The sequence below is a fragment of the Vicia villosa genome, linkage group LG1, assembly GCF_029867415.1.
Source record: "Vicia villosa cultivar HV-30 ecotype Madison, WI linkage group LG1, Vvil1.0, whole genome shotgun sequence".
NCBI lineage: Eukaryota > Viridiplantae > Streptophyta > Magnoliopsida > Fabales > Fabaceae > Vicia > Vicia villosa.
The window spans coordinates 97297965-97324919 of record NC_081180.1 but is presented as its reverse complement, the minus strand read 5'-3'; the positions used below and the strand labels follow the sequence as shown (position 1 = coordinate 97324919).

General features: G+C 34.1%; 3 protein-coding genes across 4 annotated transcripts in view; 2 read left to right on the top strand and 1 right to left on the bottom strand.

The window, feature by feature from the left end:
• Positions 1–5315: 5315 nt before the first annotated feature.
• Positions 5316–7878, top strand: LOC131613124 (protein S-acyltransferase 8-like). Of its 2 annotated transcripts, none has more exons than XM_058884835.1 (5): positions 5316–5623; positions 6047–6232; positions 6330–6503; positions 6737–6973; positions 7057–7878. In XM_058884835.1, exons 1-5 carry the CDS (start codon positions 5582–5584, stop codon positions 7561–7563), a joined length of 1146 nt encoding a protein of 381 aa, XP_058740818.1. In that variant the 5' UTR covers positions 5316–5581; the 3' UTR covers positions 7564–7878. The 2 variants fall into 2 exon arrangements, with proteins under 2 accessions (XP_058740818.1, XP_058740813.1); XM_058884830.1 differs by having other exon boundaries at positions 5317–5623; positions 6330–6626; positions 7057–7877.
• Positions 7879–11766: 3888 nt separating this feature from the next.
• Positions 11767–12523, top strand: LOC131613113 (uncharacterized). The gene has a single exon (XM_058884823.1). The coding sequence runs from the start codon at positions 11840–11842 to the stop codon at positions 12371–12373; it is 534 nt and encodes a 177-aa protein (XP_058740806.1). The 5' UTR covers positions 11767–11839; the 3' UTR covers positions 12374–12523.
• A 13999-nt stretch (positions 12524–26522) lies between these two features.
• Positions 26523–26955, bottom strand: part of LOC131613100 (uncharacterized) — a 672-nt gene continuing 239 nt past the window's right edge. The window contains exon 1 of the mRNA XM_058884816.1: positions 26523–26955. This exon is cut by the window's right edge and continues 239 nt beyond it. Coding sequence (XP_058740799.1) covers positions 26607–26955 — 349 coding nt within the window. The 3' untranslated portion in view covers positions 26523–26606.

Below are 26955 nucleotides of genomic sequence, written 5' to 3'. Positions count from 1 at the left end.
AAATACAAATAGGTAACATTCCAGCTTCTTTTCAAAAAAGTTTTTATGAGGTTGAGCACGCACACATTAGTCTATTTTATGATAATCAGTGTTGTTCGGTATCGAGAGCTGCTTTGAGACGCATTGCTGAAGAGTTATCGAGGCTTGATTATGTGTTAAATAAAAGGGAAAGATGTGGTTGTATTATGACAACATTGTGCTTGTGAGTTGGGAAAATATTTTGTTGTTGGACTCCCGATACCAATAGAAACTATTCATCTTCATTGGAGGATACTATCTATGGAAGGTGAATTGCCTTTAGATGAGGAAGTCGGATCAGAGGTGGATATGAGTAGTGCAATAGATTAATTGTGAAGAAGCTTTAGATCACTAGATGTTATTGGGAAAAGAGCATTGAAAAGGAGGGTGTGTGAACTTGCTTATCCGCAAAAACTTCATTGTGTCCACCACCTGAAAAAATAAAAACCAAAGGAGGAGTGAAGAGGAAAGGGAAGAAATCGGTTGGTTATGATGTTTATAGGGATCCTTCAGCTTATGAGTATGTTGGCATGTCGTCTCAATCTTCACAAAAACAATCTCAAGCATCACAGACTTCAAACAAGCAATCACAGTCAAAGAAGCAATCACAGTCAAAGAAGCAGGATTTCACCCTTCCGAGATTACTGTTGAATGCGGGTGAGGTTTCTTAAGAGATTCTCTGTTAAGTCCTTCTCCAGTCAGCACGGATCAAGCTTGGTTTCTTCCTCCACAATATTATATCCATACGAATTCGCGAAGCCGAGAGTTAAGCTAGACAAGGAGAGTTAAGCTAGACAAGAAGAACATTCAATGCACAATTCCCCAAGAGGCATCAATGTCCCATCAATATTATTATGCTTCCTTCCACTAGAAGTCAGACTTAACATGAACCCGACAAAGCTCTCGCTCTGTGTGTAGGAACATGGGCTTAAGGGTTGTCCGCAAGACCTACACAGAAGGCTCAATGACAAGCACATAAAGGAAAAACACACCTAACAATTAGTCCCTCATTTCTACAGAATTTACCACATCTCTCATCGTTGATATCTAATTAAACGACCATCTTCAGAGAGCGCCGAGTCACACACTGACAATTTTAGTCGTCCATATTATATAAAAGTCAGATCACGCCATTGTAGATATTCAATTTATTGTCATTCTCTTAATACTCTTCACTCAATAATTGATAAGAGCGTTGAAGTGTTAATATTGTAAGTCCACTCCCTCTCCGCTGTATCGAAAACTTGATTGCTATAAGATCTAATTTCACTCCCTAATTACATATTTCTTCTCGAAGGAAACACCATCCATCATAATATGCTTTTATTAAAATAGATTTGGGCTACATATTTTATTAAACACTTTCTTTTACTTAAGTATATTTTAATAAGACAATTCTTCTTCTTATTGGATTTTGGCCATATTATCTTAACTGTTGACAGAGGCAACACCAATTATGCTCAATGCAGAAACACAAGAAACCAATATTACTACATTTAGTTTTTCACCATTTCTTTAACTTGATGCAAAAATCTACTAGTAACGTAAATAAAAGGAAAAGCATTGTAGAGTATTGTATCCAGATTACAGAACAAGAAAGGAACAATTAAGAATGAAAGATCTGCTATGCTAAAAAAAGCTGACTTTGGCATGAGAATACATTGGTTTTTGTAATGCTTTAAACAACAAGTTGTTGGACAAGGATTATTTATGAGGAAAAAGCAATAATTTTTGGCAAGGGAAGGACGTCTAAAGCATCTCAAGCTGCTACGGTCAAGCTAAGCCAGGTTGGAACTTCTCTTTTGTCCATTGCCTCCTCTGCTTTTTTTGGACCCATCATCTATTGCCATCTCAAACAGTTATTTTCTTTATTGTTTAGAAAAAAGTTGTATAAGATTTAATCTAAAGGGGAAAATCATACTATCAACTTAATTGATTTTTTGAAGCTAACGATTTATATAAAAAAAAGTGAAAAAAAAAATAGAAGCTTGAGGTGATATAAAGTTATAAACCAAATCTAAGAAAAAGAGGGATCAAAAAGAGAAAAAAGAGAATAAACTACATATATCACACTATCTTATAATATTAGTATTATAATTTATTTTGATATTTTTATACGTATTAAAAATATAATTTTTATTGTGTAAAATGAAAAATTATAAATAATTTTACATAATTGTTCTTTATTGATGTTATTGAAGGGATAAACTAAATAAAATGAGAGAAGAAAGATTAATAAATATTTAAAAATATAATTAAAAAATATTATAATTAATTGATATTGTAAAATAACATATAATTTGATAACACTTTTCATTTACTCCATTCTAAAATAATTGTTAAATGTATACTTAAGCATTTTACAAAAATTAATACATTATAATGATTAAAAGAAGGATAACAATAATTGAAGGTTTAAAGAAATACAAGGGGGGAGGGAGATGGTTTGAATTGAGTTTTTAAATTTAAAGTTTTTTCGTTAATCCAAATACAAACAACACAAAGCTAACAATGACAAAGAACATAAGTATTTTATACTCGTTCACCGTTAACTAGGCTACTTCCAGTCCACCCATCAAGATAATTTTGCCTTATAAACAAGGAATTAATTCCCTAATCAAAAACTTTGATTATATCTACAAAGACTATCCATCAATGTCTTCTCAGGGATTCTAACTAACCTTAGTCCCTCAAGAAAATCAACTCAAAACTACCAGTCACTGACTTCTCGAGTTTTTTTAACTAAAGACCTAGTCACTCAAGGAGTTTAATCAACCGGTTAAAGTTACAAGGGTTTGTGTTTACAAAGTGCTTCTTAGAAAACTGATACATATAATTTCAATACAACAATATTTACAAAGAATGAAAGTTATAAAGCTTTCAAGATAACAACGACTTTCTTATTTGTGTAGATTTTTAACTTTCCGTTCTCAGTGTTTCTCTCTTGATTTTTCTTTTCTTTGAATATGTACGTTGTGGTTCTTCTTTTCCATTGCTTCAAGATCTCCTTTATATAGATGATGAATATATCTGTTGGAGAGGGAAGTTGAAAAGTTACAACTCATAGCTGCAAGAAGACATTTGATGCACAGTAGTGGAGTGGCGCTAGCCGCAGTCGTTAGGAAGTTTAATTAAAGGAATTATGTGTGAGGCAATTAGATATAAATTGATACCGACTCCTGAGAATTTAGTGACTTCAACGCCATTAAAAACCACTTATGAATTTTTTTTGGATTACATACATTATCTCAAATTTTAGATCAAACTAATCCACTGACGAGTCATTGAGAAGATTTGTATTCATATATTATATCTCCACTCATGTGGTATGGTACAAAAAAGTGGATTCTAGCTATAATTCATAAACGATTCATATATATATATATATATATATATATATATATATATATATATATATATATATATATATATATATATATATATATATATATATATATATATATATACATATATATATATAAATAAAGCGGGTTCCGGCTATAATCCAGAAACGTGAAATCAAAGTAGGTGATAAAGTGACTGGGAGACATGGAAATAAAGGTATCGTTTTAAAGGATTTGTCTAGATATGCCTTATTTGCAGCCTTAATAAGATAAGGAGGATTTAATATAACAACAAAAATATTAATCTAATAATCAACAAAAAAATAACAGGTACAAATATGAAATTGAGGCAACCTAATCCAAATTGATCTTGTAAGAGATCTGCTACGGAACAAATACGTTTATTCTTCAAATGGTTCATATCATCAAGTGTACCCATTCCAATTTTCATTAGAATCAAATGTCCCAAAAAATTAAGAGTGGAAGGGACTTCGACTGCCTTCTTGTATCGGGTGAAAAGAAGGGGGGTGCTAGGCTTAGTAGAGCTCGAACCTACAATATTACGTTATGAGCGGTACATTTCAACCAATTAAACTATAAGCCCTTACGGAACTCCACATAATTCGCTCACTTTGGGAAAAGTCGACGGAAATAAGAGGCCTTTGCTCTATCTGCTTCTTCCTCTTCTCAAGAATGAATAATTGGATAAGATGTTTTAAAAAAATTGATACTGACACACAGTCCTTTTTGCTGAGTAGCGTAAAGGATAATGATTTTGTATTATAATAATATTTTTACACTATCTTCCTTCAATGACAAGATCTTGAGTTAAAGGCTTTTGAAAATAAGTTGTTAGAAGTTTGGTCAGGGTTTAGAGTCATTTTTTCTCTTTAGTTAACTTCTTTAAGTCAGAGGCTTCTAATAAAATTTGTTGAAGCTTGATCAGAGTGTCTTCAGAATTTTGAGAATGTCGAGACTTATAAGATCCTTTTACAATTTGACTCGATGCTTTCAGATGCAAATTTGTTTGTAAACACATTTTGTATTCAACATTGGCTTATAGTGCATTTGGTGTCCAGAATTCAGAGTTGCTTGTTCAGAGTCTAGAACTTTCACTAGTCTAGAGTCCACAATTTGCTCGCCCAGAGTTTAGAACTAATTATCAAATCACATGCGCTTAACAAACCGTTAGAGTATATAATTATTCTCCTTATCATCAAAACTCAAGGATTCATTGCAGAATCAAATTTGTTCCAATAATTTTTTTTATCACAATATCTTTATTAATTATCGATGTATTCTAATAAATAATATAAACATAAGTTAGAGGATACTAAATTAGAAGTATTAATTGAAAATAAAACAAAAACTGCATTTAAAATTTATTACTATTTATTTTAAAATAAATAATTATGTTTAATATAACACTAATTTTAAATTAAAAGAACTTTTTTTTCATCTAAATAACTATTGGAAACAATTTTTTACCTCCACTTCCAAATAATTTCATAAAAACTTTAAACAAAAAATATATATTTTTTATTAAAAATTTAGTATTTGGTATAAAAAATAACAATTTATTATTTATTATGACTTAATAAAAGTTGATTAAATTGATATGAACACCATTCATGCAAAAATGTGATTTCAACCACATCACTTAATAATCAAACACTAATAATTTAATTTGAATAAACCAAACTTTTGTACTGATGACCAACCTAACTCAACCTAACCCGGTGACAAATGAAAAACAAATGAGTATCTTCATCAGAACAGAACCATTGGATCATGCCACAGATACGCTGACGTGTCACATAGTAAAAATACAACCTCAGACACAATTGTAACTGTGACAGTGACACCCACAGACAGTGACACCAGTAAAATCAATGAAGAAAGAGAACACAAGAATTCACTCTTTTCTTTTCCCATTTATTTTCTCGAGATTTTACTTTCCTAAGCTCAAAAAACTCACAAAACCGCCATTCCATACTTCTCTTTGGATCACACTTTTTTCTTTCTCTCTCTTCCTTTTTTTTGTCCTGCTTCAAGCTTTTTTTGTATCGCATTCCAAACTTAGCCCACAAATTTTGACTCTTCTATCTAACTCTTTGATTCAGTGGAATGCGAATGAAGCTAAGATGAACAGTTTCCATTTCTGGGTCTTACTACTTTCTTTCTCTCTCCTTGCCTAGTGTCATCAAGCAGGAGTTTTCATGGCTGCAAAGCGCGTGTACCAAGTTTGGAAAGGAAGTAATGTAAAGCTCTCTCCTTTCACTGTTTTCCTTCCATTTTTAGCTTATATTCCATATGGGTATCTCTAGATTTGTAGGTATAGATATGATTTGTTATGCTTCACTTTGTAAGCTTTGAATTTCTGAGGTAGTTTATGTTGCTGGAATGTGGAAGTGAAATGGGGGTTTTTAGATTTTAGATTTGACATTTGTAGCTTTAGTTGATAAGTATTGTTGAGGAAAGATGATATTCATGTTTGGTGTTTTCTTGCTGCTTCTGTGCTTTGTTTCCAATCTCTGGTACTATCTTTTTTGAACAATGTAGCATTTTGTTAATGATGTATTCCTTTGGCTAATTTCAGAAGTGCTTTTGTTAATCATAAACTAGTTTATGCTAAATTTTGCCTTCTTATCATAGCTCATATTTTTCTCCTTAATCTTTTGCAGAAATTCATATTTGGAGGGAGATTGGCATTTGGGCCTGATGCCAGATCCCTAATCATCACTTTTTCGCTGATTATTGTTCCAGTTATCATCTTTTGTGCATTTGTAGCAAGGCATCTTCGGCATGAATTTTCTTCATATTATTCAGGATATGCCATTTTAGTAGCAGCAATTCTCTTTACTATCCATGTAACTTCTGTTCATTTTTCTTTCATTTTTTTATGTTTTATCCGTTTGTTTACAAATAAATAAACCATCAACTCAATCCCTTAGTATATATTTCTAGGTTCTGGTGCTCCTCAGTCTTACTTCCGCGCGCGATCCAGGTATTGTTCCAAGGAATTCACATCCACCAGAAGAAGAGTTTCGATATGAGTCTTCTGGGGTAGGCGGACAACAAACGCCAACCCTTCAGTTCCCAAGAACAAAAGAAGTAATGGTCAATGGCATTACTGTAAAGGTGAAATATTGTGAAACTTGTATGCTGTATCGTCCTCCTCGTTGCTCGCATTGCTCCATATGCAACAACTGTGTTGAGCGTTTCGATCATCATTGCCCTTGGGTGGGCCAATGCATTGGACTGGTACGACGACAGTCACAATGTTGATACATGTTTTCTTCTTTGTTGATATTCTTTGGTTGTTATTCGTTTTCTCTGGTCCTAATTTGTTTTCGGGCCTTTCTAATGTGCAGAGGAACTACCGATACTTCTTTCTGTTTGTTTCTTCCGCAACGATTCTGTGTGTCTATGTGTTTTCTCTCTCGGCTTATTACATCAAGGTTCTGATGGATAATGATAACAATGGTACAGTGTGGAAGGCGATAAAAGACTCTCCTGCATCCGTGATATTAATGGCGTATTGTTTCATCTCTCTGTGGTTTGTTGGTGGACTAACTGGTTTTCATTTGTACCTTATAGGCTCAAACCAGGTCAGTCAATTTACTTTACGATTCCGATTTCTATATCTTCTTTTATATCTCATTCATCACTATTAGTGCCCTTTGTTTTGCAGACAACCTATGAAAATTTCCGGTATAGAGCTGATGGCAGGATCAATGTTTTTAATCGAGGTTGTATAAATAATTTTCTGGAAGTGTTTTGCACAGAAATAAAGCCGTCAAGGAACAATTTCAGGGCTTTTGTTCAAGAGGAGGGGCAAAGGCCGCTGACTCCGGTCTTTGCCCGGGGACATGAACAAGGTGATTTGAGTGGCGATCGTCGTCCTAAAGTTGAACATGATCTAGATATCGGTGAAGATCTATTGAAGATATCACAGCGTAGGAACATTGAAGAGCTCGACGAGGACATTCGGAGTAGAGGGAGCAATGGCGCGCCCCATATTACAGGTGATCCTGATTCCATTTTGTCATCAGATCATCGAGCTACCACAATAAGATCTGATACTAGGCACTCTCGTTGGGAAAGAAGTGGAAGCTGGGAAATTGCACAAGATGACTTCGCCAATTCAAATGTCACAGAAAGCAGAAATCATGTCACATCAAAGGAAATGCGCCAATGACGGGCATGATTACTCGAATACTAAAGATGGAAAAGAAAATGCTCCTTGATCATATTTTGAATAGGAGGTGAAGTAGTTAAAATATTGGTATAAAAACATAGCTTATCTTTTGTGAAGACATGAAAAATCTGTTATTTGTAGATGTTTAAGAGACAAAGTGTCTTGGTTATGTTTCTCCCCCATTTTTTAACTGTCTAATATGTGGATCTCATCTTTTACTTGGCTTTATTCTTTATGTAAATAATTAGCTGTGATACTGAAAAATCTTTGCTACATATATTTCGTTTTAGGCACTGTAAAAACTGTATTATCTTTGTTATTTATATGATTACTACAGTTTTGTTGATATTTTAGATAATAGAGTATGCTTTTTGAATTGATCTTAATGGTGGAAGCAGAAAACCAATGTTTCTTCAAGTAATTGCTTTATTCTCGTATTCAGAACTTGGAGCACCTTATATGTGGTTTTAATTAGATATTCACTTCATTATACTAATATCATGCCTATTTTCTCCAAGTGACTGTGTTTCAAAGGGACCTGAAACATCAGTTTAGACCACATCAAATTTATACCGTTTCCTTTGAGTTGAAGGTACACATACTATTAAAGTTGAGGTGTCCATCCCTCTGGTGCCATAGCCACACCATCTCAAATCATCTTAGAGGCAAGACAATTTGAATATGTTGCAGTGCTATGTACCTGAAAAATTCTATTTTGAAAAAGAGGAATTCTTATGTACATCAAAGACCTCCATGTGGTTGTTAGGCAAGTTTTATTGTAAACCCCTTATCTTGCAATTGACTTAAACAAGTTACTCTTCATGCTGGGAGCATACAACAAGTTATTGTAAACCTCTTTCAAGTCTTTTTTTTCTTTGAATTTAGCCTAGTATCCTTGTAGGACTTATCTCATCCTTACCTTGTTCAGGTTACAACCGAATAAAAGTCATTTTAATCTTCGTGTGCATGTATTTCATTTGTGGATATTAGAGTTTTTTCAAGTTTATGATAGTACTAACTTTCATGTTGTGCTATATGAGCGTAAACAGTAACCTAAACACTTGAGAGTTGAGTGAATTATATCTTGTGAGAATCTTACTACTAATTGGTAATATGTTTTTCCTATTTGCTTTGAATGTCACAAAAGAGTTTTTCATTAACTCCATGTTATTGAAGCTTAGACTTAGAATTTTACTTACACTTTTGTCATCTTGAAAACCTTTGGAAGTGCATCCTCTATTTTGTTTTTGTTTTGAAGTTTTATGTTATGAAGTTATAATTTTGTTCGGAGTGCAAAAGTTCAAGTGTGGAGAAATTTGATTAGTGCATTTTAATGCACATTCTTTTATGTTTGTATTTGGGCATTTCTCTAGTTTGTTTTGTTTATTTTACTATTTTATTATATTTTTAGAATTAAGTCTTTGTTTGCCTTTAATCTATTTTCGTCTGTTGTTTTCAGCTTTAGCGATTATTGTATAGTTGTTCACAGTTTGGATCATAACTTGAGCTACGAGAATCAGATTGATGCGTTCTAAGATGCGTTAGAAAACTAAGAGAAAGAGATACAACTTTCATGTTGGAGCCAGAAGTTAATTCAGAGTGCATAATTCCCAGTAATTCGTTGAAGCTTCAGACGTTATAAAATATTTAGTTTTGGGCTATTTTGGGCCGATTTCTTTTATGTTTCCGACCCAATTTGAGTTAGTAGTGAAAATCTTATTTTGTTTATAAGGCTTGTAGCCACGCTACATTACCATATATTCACTATTTACAAGAAAATGTTTTCTTTGTACGTTTTGGCCATGGAGAACTAATCCCTAAAGCGAAATCTTCCGATTACGGGTTTCACCATACTTTGAGGTTATAATAATTTTAATCAAGTTTCTATTTCGTTCAATTATATTATGTGATTCTTTTTATTCGATTTTCATAGAGTATATTGATTTAATTCGATTGTTGTATGATCCTTAACTATAATCACATTAGCGTTTGCTTAATTCGTTACCGTGTTTGATTAATTCGCGTTTGCTTAATCCGTGAGGGCTTAAATCCGTTTGCTTAATTCGAATAATAGGAACTTACATTACATCATATAAAACATGTTGCGCTTGAGATACGATACTCGAGTTGTCGTTACCGTAAACTACACTTTAAATTACTCGTTTTTGACCTGTGTGCGACAACGGATCAACCTTATGAAACTTTCACCACCTAATGGGTCCAGTCCCCATGATGTCTAACACAGGGGATGGTGGAGAAGGAATATAACATGTCTAAAGGACCTCACACATATCTGTTTACGAAGATGGCTCAAGTGTCTGCATTTCTCTATAGGCCTCCCGCTCCATTTGAAGGTCACCCTATTCATAACATGTGAGGTATAATGACTCATATGTGATTGCTTCCAGATGTATTCTCCTTAACATCTCAAGCCTTTTTATTTGTGTTGATTTCCTCACTCTTTATGTAATATTCTACTCACGTTACTACTTTCTCCACAGAAACAACATGCCTTTGGGGGAAGGATTCATTAAAAATGCTCAACCCTCATTCCATTATGGAAGGCTCCTATAAACATCTACTGGTTAGGGTGGAAGACCTTGATGGTTGCCTTGCTAAACCAAACAAAGATATTCTCTCAAGGATTCTTAAGGGTCTTGGCGAAGGTTGAACATATTGGTGATTGACATCCTCATGTGCTCGCTTGCTAAAAATTGGTGGACCAATGTCGTTACTAGATCCTATTAGCTAGACACCGAGAGTCGTGGGAGACTCATGTACCACCTAACATCACGTCTCTAATGGCGTTGGAAAGGAATCTTGGGCTTCAACGAACTCCATATATGTATTAGTGGAAGCAACATGCTTCTGAGGCTAACTTCTTCCATCAAACTTTACAAGCAATGATAGCTTTAAACTCTCCTGTTGGTGCTGCTGAAGGTGAATGACGTTGTCCACCAAGGTCTGAATATGGCTACGCAAATCGTACATAGCGACACACATTTCTGCTATGGCATCCTAGTTGCAGTTGGAGCTGTTGTTGGATGAAGTTGCTATTTTCTTTTTCACCATATTTAAAGACCGGGTTTGAAGAAGTGGATAACAACTTGACCACCTAATGCAAGGGAGGCCCAAGTGAAATTTACCAGGGCTCCACGGTTGACGTGAATTGTACTTGTTAAAAAAGTAAATTAAGGGTAACCCTGTATTTGGAGAGTTGTATGGATGTTTAGGGTTGTTGATAGTGTTTAGAGGTAGCTCACGCATAATGGTGATAAGCTCTATATCTATGATTTTTGTGAATAATTGATCTTTCCTCCTCAACCTTATGATTGAGGTATTTATAGAGATCTCTCGGGTCCGGGTCTTAGAATTCAGAGAATAGTTATCTTCTTCTTCTCTCGTGAACGTGGGATGTGGAAGTCGTTATCCCCTTATTATCGTTGAAAATGTGATTTTCCCTTTGAATGATATTTCTATAGTGTTAGTGCTAAGACACATCACTCCTGATGTTTTATAAGTGGGTGAAGAACAGTCTGATCCAAACTCAATAAAGGGCGAGTGCTATGACCATTGGACGACTACAAATATTAAACAAAATTCATTTTAAAATAGAATGACTAATAATTAAAGGATTGCTTTAAAGATATATATTAAAAAAATTCAATAAAATTATAGTGCTACCTTTTTTTAATATATTTTTTTAAATAACAAAATTGACAAGTCAATTTTTAAGAATATTTTCGCACTATGTAATATGTATTCCATGTAGACACTAGTATTATACGTAAACATCAAATTAATACAAGTTAAATTATCTTAATTAAGAAAGTTAAATAAATATAATTAATTTTATAAAAATACAAATTAAATTTATTAAAATGTCATTAATTAGTACTCCCTCCGTTATAAATTAGGTGTTCATTTTAAATTTTACACATTTTTTAATACAATAGTAGTTTTCTTGATTCAATGATAAAAGAAGTTATTTATAGCAGTTAGTTGAATGCATCATAATCAGAGTTAGTCAAAATTTTAACCCTCATTTATAGGGACAATTGGTTGTACACGACGGTGTAATAAACCAGAAAATTTTGGATAACCACAAAAACCCAACCGTCACAATCGCTAACACATTCCTTAAAAACCGTTTCATTACCTTAATTTAGAATTCCTGTAACTATAAAACACCCCAACACCCAGAAACCAATGAACACACTCTCCCTCAAACCAAGGAACACTAACAAACACCAAAAACAAAAGAACCAAAAGCAAGATGAATTCCTCAACAATCGGTTCCATGTTCCTTGGTTTGCTTCTAATATCTCAATACCCTTTCGCCGCAGACGCTAGGGCTCACATTGGATTACAATCCAGCCTAATTTCCGTTGTTTGCAGCACTTCATCCAACAAGGCAGAATGCAACGCCATCCTCGGATCAAGTCCTCTAGCCGCACAAGCGAAAAACTTCCGTCAACTCTCCAAGGTTGTTCTTGAAATGGCATACAACAAAGCCGCCGCAGGACAGGCTTTTCTTAAAAAATTGGCCGCATCAACCAAGTGTCCAGCACTTACACGGTGTGCTAACTTTGATTATGATGGTGTTGTTATGTCGTTTAGAAGCGCCCTTGGTGAGTTGAAGGAAGACCCTCAAACTGCTAACTATGATGCTAAGGTTGCTAGTGATGGAACTGCTCAATGTGATAGAGGAATGGTTGCAGAACATGTTGTTAATCCTCAAGTTACTGCTCTTAACAGTCAGATTAATTTTTATAGTGAATTGGCATTCTTAGTCACTAATAACCTTTGATTGTGTTTGTTGTTTTGTTGGGGATTATGGGAAAATTGGGATGGTTTATTTGGGTTGGATGAAGTTTAGGGTCTCATTAATTGGGTTTCAATGTATGAAGGGAGAGTTATTAATAAAATATAGCAATTTATTGCTTTTTTCTGTGTTCAATTACATTGAATATTTCACTGTTTAATTGTTTCTTTCTTTATACTCCAATTAAATTTTCCTCAAGTTTTAACAAATTATGATGTCAAAATGATATTGGACCCGTTTTTTGGCCTTTTTTTAAATGATTTTTTTTCAGTGTTACATAATTTTGTAAAATTTTTTTGAAAATTTTTCAACCAACCCCATGAATTTCTTAAACGCCACATAAATTTTCATTTTTGCCCATAGTTTTTGTAGATGGATCTCCGGAAGCAACCTATATTTTGAAAAAATTTGTCTCATTCCGTAGATGCAAAATTAGGGATGGCAAAATGGGCCAGACCCGCCGGGTCGGTCTGTTTGACCCGCCATTTTAGGCGAGCTGGGCTAAGGTTTTTGGCTCGATATCTTAAGTTGGCCCACCCCGCCTAACCCGCTTAAAGAAACGGGCTGAGGCGGGGCGAATTTTGTCTGCGGGCTTTTTGTTAAAAAAAATTATTTTTTATTTAGAACTAAAACAACTTTAACTATAAAAACAACACCCTTCTCTTATAATTATGTTGATTGAATTATATTCTAAATTATTATACATACAAATTGAATTATAATTGTAACGTTTTTTCTATAACTTTCTAATACATGTGTTGATTGGAAAAGTTTAAAATAAAAGAATAGTGGTATAACATGCATAGTTATTAAGTTGTTAATACATTTGCTCACATGTTTTCTTTTAAAAATAGATGTTGATTTTAAGAAAAGGAGGGATTTGATGAGTCTATAAGTGTGACAAATTTTGGATTTAACTATTAAGGAATCAGTTAATATAAAAGTTTATATGAAGTAATTAGTGAGAAAAAGTTAGGTGTTGATATTTTATGCACAACTATTTTATGCACCGTGATATATTATTATGTGGTGTAATTTTAAATTGTAACACCCGTATTTAATTAAATAATTTTAAATTAAATATATTGAGTATTTTTGCGATGATATGTGGAATTAGTTAATAATCGGGTAGAAAGTCGGATAAAGTCGGAAGATAACTAATATTAGAGTTATTATTTATTTTAGGACTTATTAAATAAATTTGGTTGGATTTAATTATAGGGGTGAATTAACAATGGAGGGGTATTAGTTAGTAAAACCCAAACATGAGTTTTAGAAGCCCATTATTTCTATTAGGTTTTGTTAGAGTAGTAGTAGTTATCAAACAAACCAAAGGAACACAAACAGTCACGTAGCAGAGAAGGAGGAAAATAAGAACTAAGGGTTTTGGTGCTAGCAGTCTGGATTTTGAAGGTTGCAGTGTTAGAGGTTGTAGTTTACCGATCGAATTTTCGAGCTCCATTCAATCCAAAGGTAAGGGGTGAGGTTCGACTAATATAATTGATTGTATGATGGTTGTTATTTAGGGTGGGATAATTTTACTGTTCATTTTGTATTCATGTATTGAAATTGTGATTTCTGTGATTTTATTGGTGTATCGGTTGATCTGGATTTTCAAACTAAGTTGTTCTGTGGTTGATGTTGTTGGCTTGTGTTGTATTGATTCAAGTTTGTAATATGTGTGTTGGTGAATCGATGAATTGTGTTGGAAATTATAACTTGTATGTGTTATGGGTTTACAAAATTGCAAGAATAGGAATGAAGGTGAATAGATGAACAGAAAACAACATAATGGATACGGGGGCCTCAAAAGAATTCGATGATCCTCCCCCCCCACATAAGGAGACAAACGTCTCCATGGTGTAGAATATGGATGCGGGCGCCTCCCTCCCTTAGGGGGGCCCACCTTTTGTTTCCCTTGATGTAGGATACATGCTAGGGTGATTTCATATGTGGTTCTTAGTAAACTCTAGTATAATTAGGTGAATTTATTCATAGAAATGACATGAATTAATATTAGGGAACTTAAACTAGTATAATAAAAAGATTCAATGGTCTAGTAATGTTCCAATAAGTTATATAAACTATTAGAATGCACATCATGTTTGGTAAAAGAATAGTAACAAGTAATAGTAGCCCTGTGTGTTTACTGTGGAAATTGATAAACAACCGCTGGTCCTCCTCAAAGCCTTAAAACTAAGGGTTACTTGCAAGATCGACCAGTTGATCTTAAGCCCACGTGTTAAAGTTTAGACTTGTATCTGTTTTGTCGAAGTGTTTGCCTAAGAAACGGTTTTCTAGGGCTGGTAATAAATACAATGTTTTTCCATACTGAATGCCAGATCTGACCGACAGGTGATTCGTGACCGACGGGACAAACCTAGACCTAAAGGTTTTTTGGTAAAAGTATGAACGTTCTGCCCTTGATCTTCTGGGGTGACTCATGACCACCAGACAGCGTCGATTCAGGGGTTGTTTTTTGATCGTAACAACCGGTCTTAGCCTACTTGGTTGAAGTAAAAATCAAAAGACAAAGCAAATGCTGGTTAAAGAACACAACATAAATGAAAGCTTCGAAACATACGATTAAAAAGTAAAGGATTTGCATTGAAAATAAAGATGGTGATTCACATACATCAAGACTTTCAACAACTCTTTTTTCCTTAAGGGCGAAAATTGGGCAGAGTATAAGCAAGCAGTTTGATTGTAATAGTGAACACACCTTTTCTACATTATTCTGACCTATTTATAGGATTTACATAAAATAACTACCTAACATAATCTATGATTAAGATTTGAATTGGCACCAACTGCTTCGTAGGATCTTTTTCTGTGTTTGGCGCTCTTGACATACGATCCTGGCTTGGTAACCGTCCACTAGCATTTCAAACCTTGGCATTTGAATTTCGCGCTTTGGTCACTTCTGGTAACTGCTTCCAGTTTTGACGTGTCCTTTACAATCGAAGGCTCGGTCTAAAAATTCTCTAAGTATGGAATCCCTACGTTCAACTTTCGCCCTTTTGCTTCAAATTTATACAACTTCGACATTCTTCCACTTCGACATTTACTTCATTCTTTGCTTGTGAGATTTTCTTGTTAGAGTGGAAAGGTCTTCTACTGAGGACACGTGTTCTGCTTTATCTCTAAAGTTTTTTCAGGGTAACAAAATGCCCCCTCAGAGATGCCATTTCGACCTGCAGGTGACATCCGTGAGAGAATGACGTCTATGAAAGTTCTTGCTTCGAACTAAACGTTTCCACTTTCCTCGCTTCGACTTGAACGTTTACACTTACTCAGTGGGGTGGAGTCACACCATCATTACCTCCACACACTTTACTGTGTCGAGACGTGAGCTCATTAAATGTGGTGTGATGGCACCTTTTTTGTGGCAGTGGTGGGCTCCACGCATGCGAAATCTCAGCTCCACGTGCTCCCCCTCTTGCCACGTCTGTGATTGTAGGAAATGTAGCGTCTTCCTTTGGCTATAAGTAGCCTTTTCTCTTAAAGATTTTCTTTCTTCTCTCTTTCACGTTTTAGTTTTCTTCCTCAATTTTCTCTGCTTTTAGCTGTTTCTTCAGACCGTTTTCGACTTCTTCAAAGAACTTCCTTCTTCAACAATGGCGGCTACTGCTCCAACCACTTCCCCAGCCAAGACTTATGAGCTCCGTCTTGTTGACGGCAAACCATATGTTCCAGAACCTCCGTTTTCTAAATCATGTACACACACACACACACATACACACACACACACACATATATATATATATATATATATATATATATATATATATATATATATATATATATATATATATATATAGAAGAATTTGACATGAATGAACATAGATTATCAACATGCAACCAGAATTTCTCCTCAAATCCCATAAACCCCAATTTCATATATTTTCCCACAAACTCCAAGTCTCTATCTATTAAGACTCACCTGTCAAAGGAGAAGAAGATGGAGTTGAACAATGTGATGAGGATGATTAGAAGCAAGTTTTGGGGTTGATCCTAGTTCATGCAATGTTGGTAGTGAAGTTGGAGCTTCCCTTCTCTTTCTCTTCCTTTCCCACGTTTCCTTCTTCTTTCTCCACGAAATTCTATTTTTGTTTTATTCCAATAGAAATGTCAACATTTTAAAATCCTTAGTTGACTCTATTTAAGAGGTGAAATGTCTATAACACTCTTAATCTCCTTATTTAGTTAATTTCCACAATTAAACTAAATAACATGACTTCTAATACTTGTCCTATTATAATCTCACTAATCAATTTTAGGGATAATTATTAGGTGGCAATTATACCGGGTATTACAGACACGCACATATCTCTTTAAATAACAAATTTTCATATTTTTCCAAGTAGAACTTTTTATAAATCAAATTTGACATCAAGAGAAGGTCAAGGAGTTAGAATAAATTTTTTCTCCATTTAAGACCAAATTCCTTCTCCTATTTCAAATATTGTTATTCTAAAATCATAGATGATCTTTTTAGATGATGCTAATTTTATCTTTTTAAAACATGTAATTGGCGGAATACTATTTTATTAATTTGATATTTTAGTATTATTTAGTTAACTTTGATCATAACTCGGAATATGCAGATTAAACTTATGTTTTAGTTGATTACTTATAATAACTCTTACAACTAGACATAAGTTAATTATTCAGAGTTAGTATTTGCTTTAGGAATAGAGGGAGGATTATTAAGTGATTTTTGAATTAACACGCTTCATAATCTAATAGATGGAGGAATTAGGGGATTTCTTTTTAAAAGAGAGCGTTTTACACCAAATAATTGATTATAACAAATATGTTAATTCATCATAATGATTAAAAAAAATATTTTATGAAAAAAATCGCAATTACAAAGCAGTAATAGTTAACATATTGAAAAAAGATTTGATAGCTTTTATCTCTGATATATTTTTCAATAAATTTCTTTTACTTTTTTGTTTTAAAATCAAATTCTTCACGATAAACCCCGGGGTTAAATAATTCTAATACTTTCGAATTTTGATGTTGAAATTGCACAATCTTTGCAAATAAGAATATTTTTATAAGTATTACTAATTGAAGAACTTTTAGTTAATTTATTTAAATAATTCTCCAAGTTTTTATTGTCATTGCTGCTGGGGATTGTTGATCAATTCCAACAAGACAATTGGTTTGTGATTTACTTTTGATTTTTTTTAGGCTTAATTGCAATTTTGGTCCTTCAATTTTTTCTTTTTTTTTTGGCAAAATATTCTTTTTGGTCCCGTAAGTTAACCTCAAGGTTCATTTTGGTCCCTTAATTTAAAAAACTTCCAAATTAGTCCTTTAACTCTTCAAAAGGTGTCATTTTAGTCTTTTTTGTTATATTAACGGTTGCTTTTTGAGTTTTCTCGTCGCTTACCAGAAGAAATTTTTGAAAACTAACATCATATTCTTTCAGAATATCATATTTTAAGGTGCTATCTAAATTAAGGATCTTTGTTTCCTTTTCTTCTATTAGTTGTGTAGTGTTATCTTTAAGTTCAGAATTTTCTTGTTTAAGTTTCTTTGTTTCAGTTAATAGATCAATCTTTAGCTTTTTAAAGTTAGTTCTTAATCTATTATGTCTTTCTAAAAGTTCTAATAAGCTTTCTTCAAGCTCTTTTCTAGTAAGTTCATAAAATACCTCATTTGATTCAGCTTCTGAGTCTGAGTCATCTTCTGTGGTGGCCATGTATGCTATGTTGGCATGTTCATCTTCTGAGTTGTATTCGTCTTCCGATGATTTAGAATCATCCCATTCAGCCATCAGTCTTTTCTTCCTTTCAGATCTTTTCTCAGGCCGTTCTTTTTGCAGTTTAGGATATTCACTTTTGAAGTGTCCTGGTTTGTTGCATTTATAGCACACATCGCTTCTTCTGCTTGGCCTTCTGTATTCAGATGATTCTCTTTTATATTCTGGTCTTCTGTAGTTTATGAACTTCCTTTGCTTGTTCCTCCAGAGTTGGTTTACTCTTCTGGATAGAAGAGACAACTCATCTTCTTCCTCTGATCCGGAATCACTTGAGCATTCTTCCTTAGCCTGCAAAGCATTAGTTTCATATTTTTTAACAGATTTAAGAGCTATAGACTTACCTTTCTTTAGAGGCTCATTTGCATCAAGCTCAATCTCATGACTTCTTAGTGCACTGATGAGTTCTTCAAGGGAGACTTCATCAAGATTCTTTGCAACTTTGAGTGCTGTAACCATTGGCCCCCATCTTCTTTTTAGACTTCTGATAATTTTCTTTACATGATCAACTTTGGTGTATCCTTTATTTAGAACTATTAGACCAACTATTAAGGTTTGAAATCTTGAGAACATGGCTTCAATAGTCTCGTCCTCTTTCATCTTGGAGGCTTCATACTTCTGAATTAAAGCTAGAGCTTTTGTTTCTTTGACTTGAGCATTGCCTTCATGAGTCATCTTGAGTGACTCAAATATATCATGTGTTGTATCTCTGTTGGTGATTTTTTCATATTCTGCTTGAGAGATGGCACTCAGCAAGATAGTTATGGCTTTATGATGATTCTTGAATTCCTTCTTCTGTTTATCATTCATGTTCTTCCTTGCTATCTTTTCTCCTGCATCTTCTGGATGATTGTAACCATCTACGACAATATCCCATAGATCAGGATCTTGTCCTAGAAAGAAACTTTCTATCCTATCTTTCCAATATCCAAAATTCTCTCTGTCGAATACAGGAGGTTTTGTGTAGCTGTTGTTGTTTGAATCATTCGCCATAGTGTTTTCCTTTTGGATCTTTTTTTGACACGGTTAAGTGCTTGCACCCAAAACCAGGTGCTCTGATACCAATTGAAGGTTGAGAAAACACTTAGAAGATGGGGGTTGAATAAGTGGGTTTAAAAAAAACTTTATGAAGGAAAGATAATCAGAACACAGTTATTTTTATCCTGGTTCACCTTCTCAATAAGGCTACCTCCAGTCCACCCTCAACAAGATGATTTTCCTCTCTCAACCGAGGTCTTAATCCACTATAATCAGAACTTGATTACACTTGAACGACTAAATGTCGTGACTCACAATACAATGCACGATCCAAATTGCTGGTGACTAACGATCCTACACAAGCCAACCGCTTGTGACTAACCAATCTTCTAAGACTCAACTAGTCTTAGACTTCTTGAGACTTTTGACCCACTGGTCTCTCAAGGACTTAGTTACCACGTAACTTCTGTTGATAGTGTATAATTTTGGTTCTAGAAAGCTGTAATCACCATTGTGATATTTCACTCAGATTAAGTACAGAATAAAGAACTCAGAATATGAATAAGAAAATTCTACTTCAGTGAGTTTTTCTTCACACTTGATGATTTATCAGAGTTGCAGCGTTCTTGTGTGTTCTTTCTTGTTTTCTTGTTTTCCGCTTGTTGTGTTGTGTATAGTTCTTCAAATGATCATGAGTATTTATAGCTTCAAAATTTTTTGACGGTAATCTCTAAAGCATGCATTCAGCATTAAATGGTTTGCGTGTTGTCTTTGCTTTTGTTTTCTCCAAGAATTTGCATGTGGATAGCTTCTTCAATCAACCTTGGAAATTACGCTTTTGGAGTGTTGCAGCCATTTTGCTAATGATTATATCTTCAACGGTTTAATTTAAATCAATATGCGTAAACTTTTGTTCAGTCTTTGTTCTTCAACTTCTGTTGTAGATATATTTACAGCGTGCGGTATAAGAAGTTCCTTTATAACTTGTGTTGTTTCTTTAGCTTTAAGATATGATTGTTGGTACTGGTACATCTTCAGAAATTTAGAACCATATGATTAGAGTACCATGTTTTCTTTATACAAAATTTGTTTGCTTGTTATCATCAAAACACTAAAATATAATTAGAACTAACTATGTTCTAACAGTATGTTGAGTTTGAAAATATAGCTTTAGCAGCAGCTTATCTGAACGACACATCTTGATTTTTGAGTTGGAAGACAAAGCTTATATGAGCTTGAAATCTTGACTTTTGATCTGGAAGAGTAGCTTATCTTTAGAAACACTTGAAAGTTATTTATCTGACGAGTCATTCAACGTTCTTCAGAACTGTTGATGTTACTTCAAAAATGGATGAATAGTTCTTCTAATGTGTGTCAACGCTGATTCTGATGATCTTATGGACAAAAATCCTTAATCTATCAAAATAGTGAAATATGCACTCTCAAGAAACTATTAGAGTACACAATTGTTACATAAAAATATATATGTATTATTATCATCAAAACTAAAGATTGAATGCAAAACCAAATCTTGTTCTAACAAGTTAAACCCTACTTCTTGAGCAGTATTAAGAGAATATATTGAGATATTAAGACCAATTCTCTCACTTTGGATTAGACAAGCCCTCAAATGAGGCTTAGATGAAACTCCTTTCTTGATGCTTCTTGTGGAAGAAGACTCATATGGATTTGTGACTTGATAGTGTTATCTTTCTTTGAGTGGGGAGCTCAATACCACAAGATCTCGATTTCTTTCCAATACAAAGTCCAATGATATGTATCACTGCACTTATCATGGCCTATTAAGATATGAAAAGTGACTATGATTCAAACCAAATTAGGGTAAAAATAAGAGAGCAAATTTTAGAGTGCAACAAAGGTATAAAAGGATTTTCTAATGTTTATCTTTAAAGTTATACTACCTCCAAAAAATTCTTGAACAACATATTAATTGTGAAGACAAGCTTCCTCAATTTCATGTTTTGATGATATCAACATTTATACATAAGCATCAAGAAAGGATGAGAAAAATATTCAAAGATCATTCAATCCAAGTCTCAATATAGCATCAAGTTTCTTAAAAAAACATTTGAAGACAATTTGGAGTTAAGGTATAAACATGTTATTATCTTGATAAAATAGTGTTCAAAATCCATACATTATTGCATAAGGTCACTAAGTCTTTTCCCTAAAAAATCTTGGCATTATAGAAGTCTTAAGAAATAAAAATCTGTTTTTTTTCTTCCAGTGTAACCGGTTACGATTATAGGCGTAACCAGTTACGGTCACGCAGCCAGACTTTTTTTACTTCTAGAATTCTTTTTTCCCCAACGTAATCGGTTACGATTCTTAGTGTAACCAGTTACAAAAATGTGTTTTTGAATTTTTCTTCTACAACGGTACAGTGTAACCGGTTACAGCCATTTTTGTAACCCGTTACGGCTGAAACAGTAGCACTTGTTCATTCTGTTTTAGTGCATACGGATCAGACTTTATTCCACTCAAACATTGCACATTTTCATTGAATCATACTCATTCCTAGGGGTGTTAAGACATTATATATATATATATATATATATATATATATATCCTATATTTTCAGATTTAAATTCACCTCTTCCATTTGCAATTATATACTCTTACTCTCTCAAATTTTATACCAAGTGCTCTTTGATATTCAAACTTTCACATTGAGTTTTTCGGCATCAGTGTTCCATACAAGTCCAGAAAAATTCATATCATTGATCATAAACATTGAGCACTATACTATCATTGATAATTGCTTGCTTGCAAGGGAAGATCTTTCTTATAGATAGATATAATATTCATATACTTTCTTACTTAAACAAATATTTAGATTTGTTGATTATTGTTGACTTGTCATTCAAGATTGTTGGAGACAAGGGTTGCTTGATTAAAGAGAGGATTGTTCTCTTAATCATTTGGTTTGATCAAGAAGGTGATTGTTCTCTTGATCATTTGTTAGTCAATCACAAGAGGATTGTTCTTGTGGATTGCATAGGCTTTTGTAAGTTGCTTACACTAGTAAAATCTCTTTCGTGTTTGAAAGGGGACTGGAGTATACTCGCGGACTGTGAGGAGAACCAGGATATATCGCCGTGTCATTTATTTTTCTGCAGTTTACGCTTTCCATAACTTCACCATAAACCAGAAAAATAATCCACATATTACCAAAAACCGATAAATTTTTTAAGAACCTAATTCACCCCCCCTCTTAGGCGCACTTCATATTTACATTAATGACTTCTGAAATCATCTCAACACACTCATAAATATGTTTGCATTAGCACTTAGCACAGCCGAGGCAGAATACATTATTGCAGGTAATTGTTGTGCTCAAATATTATAGTTGAAACAACAATTTAGTGACTACGGCTTAAATCTTAGATGCATACATCTTCGATGCGACAATGCAGGCGCAATCAATATTAAAAAGTAAATTCAAAAAATTAGATAATGAACAAGTTATTTTGAGTGTAACACGGTGAACTGACTTTTTATAATCGAAAATGTCGCGGTTAAGCATGAGTCGCCACCGACTTTTATTTTATCCAAACAAATTCAGAAAGGCTAAAAGAAACAGAAAAAAACCTTTTAAAGAAATCTAAGTTCGGGGGGTAATTTATGCAAAGGGAAGGTGTAAGGCACCCTTTGCATCCATGGTTATCCATGGGCTCTTAATTGCTTTGCTTGCTCGTTTTCAGAAAAAGTAGATGGAAAAGATAGGGACTTTAGCTTGTGAATAAGCGTTGCCCTTTTGAAAAATTATGAGGAAGAATATAATAAAAAGGTTTGAGCATTGCAAGGCAATTAGGGGCAATTACCTTAAACTCAGATGATAGGTCTCTTTTTGCCTTTCTGAATGAAAGGGTCTATCCTTGCCATAAGAGGGCAGGAAGCCTTTCGTTTGGAGGTTGAAGGGTCGTCGAAGCATCCTTTGCCATGAGACTGTCCCATGCCATAGAAGGGCAGGTAGTCTAAGGTAAGGATCAGAATAAGCCATTTTCGTAGGCAGCCAGAAGATACCTCAGCCTTTTTTTTGTAGGCAACATCCGAGGGTCGAGGTCATAATTGTGTATCGAAGGCAGCATCATTTAGGGTCGCATGACCTTTTAATTATCGAGGCAACAGGCTGAGGTATCCTCGTATTCGAGGGACATGACTTATTCTGCAAAAACACGAGGCAACAGGCAACAAGGCAACAAGGCAACAGACAACAGGCAACAGGCAACAGAGAGGGTTACCCAAAAAGCGTGCGTGTGTGCACCAATCATGTGATTCAATTCAGATTATATTATCTTGTGTTTAGTTATTCTAATTGATTCAGGGTTGCACTCCCTAAATTACTAACCACGCAGTACATAATAATATAAAGCAATAAAGGGGGCGGGAAATTGTAACCAGCGGATATAAAAATAAAAGGCAAAAGGTTTAACACAAGTAATAATTGAAAATAGAGTTTAGGGTTACCAATACTCGTAGCTTTGGCAGTCGACAACCCCTGAAAATTGGAAAAGAAAGAATAAACAGAGGGGTGAGTGCATTATCGGTTCGGAGGCAAACGAGGTTAACCCTAAAAAAAACAAAAGAATAAAGAATTTAAAAGTAAATGAATGAAGAGTACTTAGCTTGGCATTTATTCTGGCAGGGTTGGTGGGCAAAGGTTTGCCTGAAGCATTGACTCTGACCATCTGGGAATTGACAGAAGAAATAACAAGGCGTGAGTGTACAAACAATTCTTTGATATTTAAAAATAAACCCTAATTATATAATCTAATCAATTAATAAATATTTTTAATTAAGCAATTTAAATAATTTAAACCAAATTAATCATTTGAATCAAATAAGAATTATTTTTTGTTTTCATGTTTTTGTAAGAGAAGAGAGCTAGTAACAATTTAAAAAAGAAAATTTGAAAATAAAAGGTGTAAACAATGTATAATTAAATAAACAAAATAAGTTATAAAATAAATAAAAATTGGAAAAAGGAACTTAGCTGAATATTTTGGTGTGGCGCGGCCTTGAAGGTCTATAGTAGACCTGAGCCTTGGTATACGTTGGATTCTCTTGGATGATGATCTGATGGTTAGTTTGATGAAGGTGCATTGTAGCACGCGCGGATGAGAGTGCATGGGATCCTGTGGAAATAAAGCACACACAAAAATATGGTATATCCTGGGTATCGAACCCAGGTTCGTTCGATCACCAGCAAACAATGGCTGCCACCTGCGCTATCTTCCAACGCTGTTAATAATTCACTCGCAAATAAAATATAGAAAAAAAGAACGCCCAGATTTCAAAAGGAAAAAGACGCGCGCCAAACACGTCTTCTTCTTCGTTCAGCTCTTGAAACACAGAAACAAAAGGCAACGGTTTTTAGCGTGGCCTTAAGCATTCATCATCCCAATTCTCACATCAACATCAATAAACACATAAAAACAATGCAGATTAATCAAAAGGAACCTTGTGAATCCATTGGACTCATCAATTCGCCCTGAAATTGCTTCTAAAAGAAATCCCCTTTTGGAGTATCCGAAACCCTAACAATGGCTATTAGCGTATACAAGCACAGAATCACAATTAAACATCCAGAATCGGTTAGTGCATCATTACAAACAATATCATGCAATCAATTTGTATTTATAATGCCTGCAACATGGAAATCGAAAGTTGAAAAAAGGGGTGCAAACCGTGAACTTTTGGAGATGTTTCTGGACTCGTTTCTCGAAGGTAAAGGTCTGGATCGCTTCCTTAGAGGTCCAGGGACGGTTTGTAATCAACAAATATTCTTGAATTGGCTTGTAACTTCGATTTTGGTTTTGAAATTTTCTTGATTTCTTGAACTCGGGTGAAGCTTTCTCTGGCTGCAGAACCTCCTCTTTTTGGTGTGATCAAGTTCTGTACTTATAATAGAAGGTATTAGGTTAACAATTTTGGAGAGAATCTTATGAAATCAAAGATTGAAAATTAGTGAAAATTTGATTGAAAATTTAGGAAATATGTTTCTAAATTTAACCAAACTCAATCTTTTTATTCACCAATAAGGGGTACACGAATTTGAGGTTTCTTAGGGGAATATACTGATTGAATCTTGGCCTAAAATTGAAGAGAGATCATATCTTTTTATTTTTATTATTTTACATAATTAATTTGTGATTTAGAATAAATGAAACCATAAAATAATTAATAAAAAATAATAAAAATAGTGAGATATAATTTTGGGACATGCATGGGCCTAAGATGGAGTTTGGATGGAAAAACATAGGCCCACTTGGAAATGTTTGGGTTTTTGAACCTTTTCTCTTCACATTCTTTCTCAAAAATAGTCCAACTTTGACAAGGTGTATCTCCCTCAATTTTTGAGGTATGGAGGTGTTCTAAGACATTCTAGAAACCTTAGAGAGTCCTTTAATCAGTGCTTTTGGTCTCGTATCAAAATTAGTTTCCATGCTCATTTTATGTCCTTTTGAAAAACATGCCTTTTTGTTGACTTTTGAAAAGGACCTATAATGTATGAAGCCATATCCCTTAAACCATTGACCTATGGGCTTTGATTCTTGGACCATTGGATAGAGGAATGAATTCCCTTCAAAATGAGCCTTGGTGGGAATTTTTCTGATCAAGTATGAATATTTGGTGAATTTTCAAAGTTTGGTTGACTTTTTCAGTTCATGCCCAAAATAGTAACTTTTGACTTTTGACTTTTCTGATCTTTCCTTGCATCATCATGATCAACCCTTGATCAAATGATGATTTTAGGGTTATGAGAATGTTGTTGACCAAATATCTTGAACTTTGGCTTGAAATGACTACTTTGCCCTTGGGGATCGACTGTTGACCTAATCAGGATTTGAGGGACTTAATTAGCTCTGTTTGACTTGAAACTTTGCACAGAGATTCTTTGGGATGTTGGTGACCCTATGGAGCCACCTTGAGCCATTGATTCAATGATTTCCTTTTGACTGACCTAAACCCTAGTTCAGGGCCTTGTATAGGAGAGTGTGTTTTAGGAGCATTGTGTTTTGATTTGGGTTTGTGCAGGAGAAGAGTATGGGCAAATTTTGGGGTATGACATTGAGTCTCAAAGAAGTTAATTTACACAAATCCATTAAGCAAAATTTATTTATAGATATGAGAATAATATTGTTCATATATTAAATAATTATGTTATTAATAAGACTAATAAAATCTTTCTTTTATGCTCCACTAGTTTTTTCTCTCAATTATATTTTGATAATTCATATTTAAACGTGCATTACGCCGATTTGGCTTCTTAATTTGTTAATTTCACATTGGCTTCTTAATTTGTTATAGTTTAGGAAAATTTAATTGGAGTACAGGGAAAGAAATTATTAAACAATATAATTGAACACATAAAACAGCAATAGATATTGCTGTATTTTATTAATAACTCTCCCAAATAAATTTTCTCATAATCGACAAGGCAAATCAAAGGTTACGAGTGACTAGGAATGCCAATTCACTATAGAAACTAATCTGATGATTAAGAGCGGTAACTTGTGGGTTAACATCATTTGCGGCAACCATTGCACTCTCACATTGATCACTTCCATCACCAGCAATCTTAGCATCATAACTAGAAGTTCCATAATCTTCCTCCAACTCACCTAGAGAGCTTTTAAAAGACATAACAACATTGTCATAATCATTATTCGCACACTTTGTAAGTGCTGGACTATTGGTCGATGCTGCTAATGTTTTAAGAAAACTTTGTCCTGCAGCAGCTTTGTAGATTGCCATTTCAAGAACTGCCTTTGCGAGTCCATGGAAATTTTTG